The sequence below is a fragment of the Amblyomma americanum genome, chromosome 1 (assembly GCF_052857255.1).
Source record: "Amblyomma americanum isolate KBUSLIRL-KWMA chromosome 1, ASM5285725v1, whole genome shotgun sequence".
Taxonomy (NCBI): domain Eukaryota; kingdom Metazoa; phylum Arthropoda; class Arachnida; order Ixodida; family Ixodidae; genus Amblyomma; species Amblyomma americanum.
In genome coordinates, this window is record NC_135497.1 from 437,050,846 (window position 1) to 437,061,070 (window position 10,225).

At 44.0% G+C, this 10,225-nt stretch overlaps 1 protein-coding gene across 1 annotated transcript; it reads left to right on the forward strand.

Annotated features, from left to right (window-relative positions):
* Nucleotides 1-4,399: 4,399 nt before the first annotated feature.
* On the forward strand, nucleotides 4,400-9,967 carry LOC144125265 (uncharacterized). The gene is made up of 5 exons (XM_077658507.1): nucleotides 4,400-4,519; nucleotides 7,009-7,094; nucleotides 7,133-7,216; nucleotides 8,928-9,080; nucleotides 9,281-9,967. Exons 2-5 carry the CDS (start codon nucleotides 7,014-7,016, stop codon nucleotides 9,965-9,967), a joined length of 1,005 nt encoding a protein of 334 aa, XP_077514633.1. The 5' UTR covers nucleotides 4,400-4,519; nucleotides 7,009-7,013.
* Nucleotides 9,968-10,225: the final 258 nt, after the last annotated feature.

A 10,225-nucleotide genomic window follows, 5' to 3' on the forward strand; every position in this document is an offset into this window, starting at 1 on the left:
ACTGATCGGTATCTAAGCAGAAAATTTCTTTACATATGTAGTTGTCATTATGAGTCTGATTGCATTGACTGCAGAACAAAGGCCTTTCCCATGTCCCTCCAGTTGACCCTGCCCTGTGCCAGCTGTGGCACCTTGTGCGTACAAATTCTAGTGGAAAACTGTCGTGCATTATCGTTTACCACCTTCTAGCGTAGCAGGAAATAAACCACATATGCAGCAAAGGCCACTGATGCTACCACAGAGGCTGTGTGCTTGGCCACCAAGGTCACATGATAATCTACATCCCTTCCCTACATTTCCTTTCATAGCCCACAGGCTGCTTCAAGATGCCTACTGTAAAGTGTGTGTGTTTGTAATAGCCAGGAATAATTGCATTACAAGTAATATCCAGGAATTGTTGCATTAAAAGTTTGCCTTATTTTCATGTGAAGCAGCAATTTTAGTGTGGGCTGCACTTGAGTTGGGTGTTTGATCTCTAATCTTTTGCAGGATCATAAAAGAATGCAGAAAAAAAGCTAAAAAATATGAGATGAGCTCTGCAGTCGAAAGCTCTGCAATTTCTGGTAAGTGGAAAATCCTAAATTTTTAAACATTAGTAAAATAATGCATATTCAAAATATGCATGCATTTTTCTGTTTTAGGCAATGAGGTTCCGGATGGGCCTGAAGTCCGGCTGCCATTGCCGCTGAGGCTGCCATCGCCACCCCGGCTGCCATCGTCACCACCCCGGCTGCCATCGCCACCACCCCAGCTGCCATCGCCACCCCGGCTGATATCACCACCCTGTAAGCCTTTATCTGTGTTTAGTCTTTAGATTTGCATTGTTTCAGTTATGGCTTCGTGAATTTATGGTAATATCACATGGGAGAAAGGGGGGAATCCCACCTTCTAGCCATGCCTGCTTTTTATTGATCGCAAAAAATGCATATGGGTGACTCATGAATTTGAGCTCAATTAAGACCCTGTTGCAAAACTGCATTAAGTCTGCTTTCCTGCATAGCAAAGACCCCTTTACCACAGAGTCCATGCGAGTCCTTGAAAACATTTCAAGAGGGAGAAGTTATTTTCAAGGGCTGAAGAACAATTTGAGGTGAAGGCAACGGAACAGATTCTTTCAGTTGTCAACACGTGTGCCCTATCCTTAGACGATGTCATGGCCAGTTGATACAGAGTGTTAGGTGGTTGCTTTGGAGATCGCTTCTTGGTTTTTAACGTTGTTACAATGTTCTTTTGGGTGCCTTTAAAATCCCCAGCCACACCTGTGTAGGCATGCGCTGTACCCTCAGAAGACTGAAGCATGCGCTGATTGATGTCAGACGTTCTTTCTGAGAAAAAATGTACCCGGGCGTTGTTTACGGCGTCCCGTTTTCCGAATGTGACAGTGTCTACATTGGCGAGACTGGCAATTTTAAAAGGCACCTAAAAACATTGCAACGATAGGTTTGCCGAGAAGAGCAATTGTAGTGAGGTACTGTAAAAATTGAGTCATGAAGTTTAGCATTTCACTGTTTTCAAGCAAAGGATGGAAGGTAGAATATAGTTTTTGTACTGAAAATTTAAAAGTGCACAGAAGACAGGGACAAGAGGACTGGATGGGACAAACGCTGCTCACAACTGGGTTTATAAGAAACATTTTTCATTAACAGCCCACCTGTGAAGTCATAGTCAGCATTGACTTGCACAATGTAACTGCCAAAGGCAGGAGAGAATTTTAAAATTGTAATTCATCAGAATGTAATCAAAGGTTGGTGCTACGTGTGTACAATGCTTGCTGACACTAAAGCATGTACTATAATAACCATATGCGACTTGCCCATGAACAGCAGCTCTTTTTGAAGCATGGTCACAGAGCTTTCACTCACAAACTTGACACACAAATTGCCGCAATGGCTTTGTGGTTAAGGTGCTTGGCTGCTGACGCGAAAGGTGCCGGCTCAATCACGACTGCAGTGGTCTCACTTCAGTGGAGGTGGAATGCTAGATGCTCGTCCGTGAACTGTGCAATGTCTGTGCACGGTAAAGAACACCAGGTGGCTGAAACTTTCGGAGCTCTCTACTGAGTTGCTCCAGCTAAGGTGGTTTGGGATATTAAGCCTCGTAAGTCATGACTAAGAGACAATTTCGGTATCTCCCTTTCAGTTTGTTTTTTTGCCATATTCCACGATTGCAGTCCTGTGCACTTCAGGGAAGCATCCGTGGCATTCCCCACAAAGAAGTGGCAGATTCAATCCACCGCCTGTTCCAAAGGGCGTGGGCGCTCTCTGAGGCGGTCGTTAATACACCAGCCAATTTGGCTAATGTACACTGCCACACCTGTGTGGTATTCGATAGATGACACCAGTGCAGCACGGAACATGCACGTTTTGGTGCTTCTTCCGGCAGTCAGTATGGCGCTCCGGCCTTTCCTCTACAAGTCTTGCATAGCTGCGACAGCTTACATGGCGTACAAAAATCCCAGTTGTATGCCATACTTAGAGGCAATTTTCTTCGGGCTATGAAAGCTTTGTGCTGTAGGGCGTAACCTAATACCTTTTGTTCTTGGAACCTCATATATTTTGATCTCGAAAAGTATGAGTTTATGCCCTAACTGCACAGTCTCATAAGCTGAGGATAATTGCTTCTCAGTATGGCATACGGCTGGTGTTTTCTGTGCCACGTAAGCTGTTACAGTTATGAAGACTTATAGAGGAAAAGCCATATTATCGTACTAGCTGCCAGAAGAAGCACCAAAACATGTACGTTCTTGCTGCGCTGGTGTAGCCTATAGGACACCACTCAACTATGGCAAAGTGTGCATCAGTAAAACTGGCCGGTGTATTAAGAATATAGATACCTTCCTTTTGGGTAGTGTTTTCAACTTTAAAATATTTTGTAAGGCATTGTTACACATGGAATACCGTGTGGTATTTTCCTCTGGCTGCTATATAATTAAAAATCCATTTTCTTGTGCTGTTTTGGCTTCAGTTGAAGCAGCTAGACAATGACCGCGACGTCAACATGTGGTTACAGGTCACGTGAGGCATGAAAAAATGGCAGTATAATCGCTACTCCTACATTTGTTATCATTCAGGCTCTTTGGGTGAAAGTGCATATTTCGCTTCTTTCCTTGCGGTGCATCAGTAATCACGGTTCCCTTTTCTCAAAGGTCCCATGTCTGCCCCACTCCCCAGTTTTGCAGTCCTGCAAAACCATATATATATACAATTTTTTGTGTTATCTTTGCGTTGCTGTCATGCATTGTTACAAGTGTTTGGTTTGGACGCGTTTCTGAACATCACTGCGCGTATGACTACGTATTACTCCCCCGATAACAGAGCAGCAAGCTTCCACACGACAGACTAAGGCACTTCTAGCATTACTTTTTTTCGAACTGAGCACAGAGAGGAGGTGAAGCCTTAGAGAAAGGCGCATGCCGTGATCACCGACGCACCACAAGGAAAGAAGTGAAGTGTGTGCTTCCGGCAGAGCAGGCGGATTGGTGCATCACCCGTTCGCAGCAGTCTCACAGAAGCAAAGACTCCTTGGGTACTTTTATTTCTTTGGGCTTATCTTACAGCTGAGTTGTGTCGACTACAAGGACATTTTAAAGGAAATCCAAGGGCCAAAGTAAAAACAAAAATGAAGTTTTCCTTATGCAAGTCGATGCTGGCTACAGCTGCGCTGGTGGGCTGCTATCAGAAATGTCTGAATAAACTGCTATGAGTAGCGCTTGTCCTCTCCGGTTCTACTATAGTAGTTCTATGACTATAGTAGACCATAGTCCGGTTCCGGACTATAGTGTAAAGTGATTGAATGTGTGCGTAGATGGTGCCTTCTGGAGTGGACTCTTTTATACTTTGAGTGAGTGCGTACATAGATGGTGACTGCGGGAGTGGAATATGTACTATTACAAGTGACTGTGTGCATAGTGGGGAAGATCCGACAGGTTTTAGGTCGTTGTTAACATATAAGTGAAGCTACGGTGGATCAATTGCCAGCAGAACAAGCAAGGCTAATCCCACCTGTAGCATACAACTCAACTCTCCGGTTCTCTCATTCAAGTTGTTCTTGTGCTTTCAAATTTGCAGCATGATACCAGCTGGGCAGCGTACAGCTTCGTTAAGGCTTCTTGTGTTTTTGAGGGTCTGCCAGAATAAAAGAGCAGTTTAAATTATTAAATCTCGTAGAATTAGATGACACCCTGAACAAGCATGGTCTTGATGAATGGGAGCTAATAAATGCTTAATGCTAATTCTGTACGAGGCAGTTACGGTGTATATATATGTATCCTTTCAGCAGAAGTGCTGATGTAGCATTTTGGCATTATCTGTGTAGCATTACCTGTGTTGTACTGAGTAATTTTTCCGTTCTTCCTGCATCAACACTAATGCTTCATGTTCGTGTCCAACTTCAGCCCTGCTTAGCCACTCAATAGAGGCGGCCACAACACCATCTGGTGCAAATTTCACTGCGGGCTGCCCGGCTAGTTCGGCCTCCACTGCAGGCGACCTTGAGGATGTGGAGGAAGCGACTAGCGATCGTAAGGCTTTTCGCTTTCTTTACTTGTATATCAAGAGACTGAAAAGACGAGAATGCAGTGAGAGGATAGGATGAGAATCTATTTTTTTGAAGTATGAGCCTGAACAGGCCTTGGTAGAAGTTCTGTTTTGCCTTAAAGGAGACCTAGCTGGTGGATATTTCAAAACGTGTGCTTTGAAAATGACCACTGTTTGTATAAATATGCCTGCTGCAAGTAATTCTTAATAGCAGTACTGAACCTAAGCGGTGATAAAATTTGCTACTTGACACTTCCACAGCTCTATCTCATTTCTACTAACTAGTTGCAGTGTGTCTTCCCGGCGAGCAGCAGTTTGTTTCCTTTAATTTCTTTTTTTGGTTCTGGATTGTGGTTTTGGTTCTGTTATTGTTGTTTCCCTTGGCCTATGTCACTAGAAAGCCACAACCTTTTAGAGACGGACCAATAGAAATAAAACAAAACATTACAGATTGTGGCTCAGGACTGCAAAGTGGTCACTGTACTCTATACAGTTTCTCTAGTTTTTGTGCATATATTTTTTATGTGCCCAGCCTGCTGTGCTTTCTGACTCCCACTGGCAGCTGTTGTCACAATGAAAGAATACACTTATGGCTGTTTCCATCCTTGCCATGATGTGACGGCAATCAAAATGGCAACCAAGCTGAATAGAAAACTGGTGGTACATAGAAGGAACAGTATTCAGAGCAGCTATTTTTAACTAAGGCATTGTCAGTGCATGGTGCATTTGTGATATATAGATCTGCAAGGGATAGAGCAGTTGTACAGAACAAATACCTTTGTGTTTAGCTGTGCCTTGTGGTGGAATCAATGGCAGTTTAGTAGCTTAATGCAGAGCATGTTGACTCCCAGTGTTGGTTTACATTACCATCATCGATGCTGCAGTCCCACAGGGTGTTAATTGTTCTGACGTCCAGGGAAATCCTCCACAGCAGTTCATCATACTGCAAAATCTCGCACTTCACAAACAACCTCACCATGACATCGTGTAGAACAGCCACAAATATGTTCCCTCGAGGCAGCCACCACATTTGCATTACCCGTTCTGATATGTGAAACCTGCGGCCAGGTGCGCAGTTGTTCTGTGAAGGATGACAGCCATCTTGAACATATTCGTGAAGAAGCACCGAATGCTTATGGGGCATTCACTCTTGGACACTCGGCGGAGAGAGCAAGCGAAATCCTGTGCCACCGAAAAAGCTGCATCGTTCACTCTTCCCAACCACCTCGTCTGCGCTCATCGTCTGTGTGTCGTCTGCTCAAGGCGTACACAGATATGGCAAGAGGTTAATCCATGCTGTATACGTACGATAACTGTATGCACGCTTACTTACGCTAAATGCAGCTATTCTGCCAGACGTTACGTCATTTCTAGCATTGTCGCTTTTAAATACATAAGATTAGCCTAGTGGCGCCATCTGGTGGTTACTCTCAAGCCTTTGTTAAAAAAGAAAGGAACGTCACCTAAAATAAAAAAGAACACATTTATCACTCACACTTTTTTTATAGGTGAGATGAGACAAAGCGAAAGAGCGCTGGCGCTTTTATGGGCTTTGAACGCGCTCAAAAAGGCAGTAACAGCGACGAATTCAGTCCCAAACGAGGCGTCCCGCACCGAAGGGCGTCGCCATGTTTGTTGCCGAACTTCGTACTCTCCTTCCTATTGGCTGACGGGATTCGGCGGATTTTTTTTCCAGTGGCAGAAATCGGTCCTGGACCGATCAGGCTTACCGCTTGGTATTTCGGCGGAATCTCTGCCGCGGGAGCGGATTCCGCTCGTTCTCGCCGCCGAATGTCCAAGTGTGAACGCGCCGTTACTTGGCCCTGAGCACAATTGATGAAGCGCCGCATTACAAACTGGTAAAATATGTAGCCAGGAGACATTACATGCATCAAACAGCCACAGAGAAACTGTGTGCGTGGCATCAGCTCTTTTTTCAGCTGCAGAAGAACCAACAACAGAGTGAGCTGGTGCATCACTGAAGAACCAAAAACAGCGCTCGCCCATCTTCTCATCTGTCGTTATGGCGCTGTTTTTAGTTTTTCATCAGGTACCGGCACTCCCTGCAAGCGTTGCTGTTCTGAGTGGCAGTTCCACTGCAATTGGAACAGTGCCCCTTTCATCAACTATCAACACTCCCAAGAGTGCTGAGCATACAGCTAAAAGTAAAAAGGAAAACGAAAAATCCTTCTCAAGAACCATGCAGAAAATTCTGGGCAGGGCTGTGGAGCAAACATAAAATTTCATTTACCGCATCATCCCTGATACTAGTTTGTCTCCCCTTTATTTATGGTGCCATGCTCTGATTTTCGATTGCAAGCCAACACCCACATTTCGGATTTTCAAATTTGAAAACAATAGGTCGACTTGCAAGCGTGTAAATGCAGTATATTGCTCATATTGCGTCCTTGAGGTGTAAATTTATACATCTGCTGTGAAAGCCTGCCCTCACTAGAAACCTTGCTCGTTCCAGCGACAATGCTCAAGGTGCTGCGGCTGCTGCTAGAAATACGGCAGCAGCAGCGGGAAATCCTGCAGAGGCTGAGCCGGCTGGAGCAAGCTCGGCATCTCCTCCCGTGAGCTCCCTTCCGCCACAGTGCCCTCAGCTGCCAGCCTTCACTATTGAAGACTTTGAGGCGGCAGAAGCTGCTGTCAGAGATGAGAGAGTAGCAGCTGCCCTGGTAATTTAATTTTTCATTCAATGTTTTATTACAATAGTCTGTTGGGTGCTTAACGTAGTTGAGATAATTATTGAAAACTATGAGCCCCAGAAGTAGATGCTTGCCATGCCTAAGCCATAATCATGCTGTTCTTGTATAAGTTTTCAGCTAATATAGTGGGAATGGATGAATTTTGAAAAGTCCGCACATGGTAGGGTTACTGTGACATTGTTAATAGTCTGTTTTATTACAACTAAAAATTCCGGAAACAGTCGCGCCCACTTATACCGAACATGACAGTTGCATAGATTATTTTATAGTAAGTCTAATTCCTGTATTACAGTGAAAACTCCTAACTCCCTTACAGAATTAACATTTGGTTCTTTTTGATTCGAAATAAGTGCCTTAATTGTTTTTGCTTCTTTTACATTCGACATGAATGCATTGTTTCTGTTCCTTCTAAAATCGGATTGAATGTTTCTTCAAAATAAACCCTATTTATTGCACTTTCTAAGCTCCCAAGCGCAGTCGTGTGCTCCTTATCAAGATCCTTGGCGATAAGCTGACTGCAGGCACTATGCAATTAATTCCCATTGCCGCTTTCGCGGCAGCTAGTGTTAGGTCAGGCCTCTTGTCATTAGCTTCCTACTAGTTCGGTGCTTGTAGTTCACATGACATATTCGTTTAAAAGTATAAACTAGGGTTCATGACCTCTGCAACAAAGCGCACAAGATGGTACAAAGGAAAGAAATTAACACGGAGATCACAGCTGTATCTCGGGGTATATAGCACAATTTCAGCTGATGGAAAAGGTGCGAAGGAAACAGGGCGAGAATTAACAAGAGTAATTAACATTCTGATTATTAATTATATGCTGTTATTGACATATAGCACATGCTTGGCCACTGCACTGATACTGATGGGGTACTAAGGCAAGGTTTACCTGCTTGGATATATGAGGGTGCAACTCGATGATTCAAACGAAAATCTGTTACCTTGAAGTTTGAATTACAGAGTACTGTATCTGTGCTGCTAACAATGCTTTCAAGAGATATTTGAAGGCTGTCTCGATTTATTTAATCACAGGACTATGTTATGCTCTACTACTATTGGTGGCACATTCCATCAAAGTATTGAGCCTCATGAAGCTAGTGTAGTATGATGTTAAGTCTATTTTTGGTATATATTTTGTTCACAAAGCTTGGCTGAGTTAAGGTGGCACACAAATTATTTTAATTATTGGTTTGAGACGATTGACTGGGTGTGCTGTTTCGGAGCTAATTTTTTTACATTATTCGTTGTTTTCCAATTAAGGAGACAGCTTTGATCAGCCTTTTGCCTGGCTATTGCTGTTTATGCCTTTCAATAATTGAAGTGCAGTACTCCACTCCAACCAGGACAGTTTCAAGAACCATAGATGCTAATTTTAGTTGCATATTTTCCCTGTAGTGATGCATAAGACATGAATCACCGTGGAGTATTCTCTTACGAGTGCTAAACAATTTAATATTGAACTTCTTGATGCTGTTACGGTGGTCAAAATGTAAGAAGTGTTTTTCACATGAGGTGTAAAAAAACCACTCTAATTGCTGCTGTGTTGAAGCAGGTATACTACGATTACTTTCGAAGTCAAACCGTTGTCTTTGCTATTGCGTTCTACAAGTTAAGTGGTTATAGAATGTGATTTTTTATGTGAAATAACCATTGGGCAACTGCAAATTTTTCCTTTCAGAGGAAGCAGCTTGTCCGCCTAGGCGGGAACAATCTGAAGGAGGTGGCGGTGAATGTGATGAGTGCTGTGATGGGGGTGGCTGTGCAGAGACTATTCAGCCTGCGGGGGAGAAAAGGAAAACGGCCATTCGTTGGCACAAAGCTGTGTAGGGTGGCAACAGGTATACCTGATTTTGAATTGCTGTAGCTTTTAATTTAGAAATATAGAGATTCCTGCTTTTAAACATGTACAAGTTTTTCCAAGCTATTTTCTTGCTGTATCTTACTGTAATTTTTTATAACAGCTGATGAATATTCTGTTGCTGTGTTTATGTGATTAGTTTGGGGGTCTTAGTCATATAAAACTCCATAAAGAAGCAGCAGATGCCCTCAATCAAACCAATCATTTCCATTTGTCGTATTGTAATCCGTTGTCATGAACTTCCCTGCAATGGCCGCTTTGACGTTGACTGCAGTGTCTTCATGATAGCTCATTTTTTTGCATTTTACTACTGTACAGTCCTTATTTTGTTTGTTGGGATACCTTGTGTGTCAGTAACGTGTGGTTTTTCTGCGTCAAATCATGAACTTGGATTTCCATATGCTTGCAGGAAGTGTATAGTTTTAAAAGTTGCATTTCTTGGTCTTAATGCACACTCACCTTGCACAGATGCCATCTGCGAGAGGCAGGGTGTAGACATCCTGGCAGCACAGGGTTTCATTGGCAGGTGGCTGCCCGGTGCGTGCGACCGAGGGGGCGGCCGAAAGAGGCGCTATGCCCAAGCTTTCGAGCCTCCCGAGTCTCACGCTCCTTCTGAGGAGCCACAAACTCTTTCGGGCTCAGCGCCACCTGTTAACCCCTGTGCTGGGTCAGTAACTCGCCCAGGCGCGCCCACAGCCTCCTGCCCAGCAACCCCTCCAGGCATGGCCATCACCTCCCCCGCAGTGGCCCACCCAAGCTCTGCCCCTTCCCCTGCCCTCCCCCCCCACAGCCTCCTCCTCACGCCCAGCCACCCCACGCAGCACCCTTGCCACATGGATCGTTGCCCCACGGGCACATGACAAATAAAAAAACAGTATTTTTCTGAAATTCTTGTTTGCTTGTTTCATTTGGTAGCTGCTGGACATTAAGTAAAAATGTGCATGAAATATGGTTTGCAAATGAAAATACATATGCAGTGAAAATACTGCATGCAGTTTTGAAATTTTAATGGGAGTTCGAACCAATTGCATATACAGCTAGAATTACCACGGTATTGAGAACCACGGATGGGACCTCTAAATGCATGCGATAATTCTGCACTGGTCTCGGAAAATACT

Excerpts from the sequence above, each read along its gene's own strand:
- LOC144125265 (XM_077658507.1), top strand. The coding sequence starts at position 7,014 with ATGCTCAAGGTGCTGCGGCTGCTGCTAGAAATACGGCAGCAGCAGCGG. Across the intron at positions 7,217-8,927 it reads AGAGAGTAGCAGCTGCCCTG|AGGAAGCAGCTTGTCCGCCT; the intron begins GTAATTTAATTT and ends TTTTCCTTTCAG. Across the intron at positions 9,081-9,280 it reads GCACAAAGCTGTGTAGGGTG|AAGCAGCAGATGCCCTCAAT; the intron begins GCAACAGGTATA and ends AACTCCATAAAG.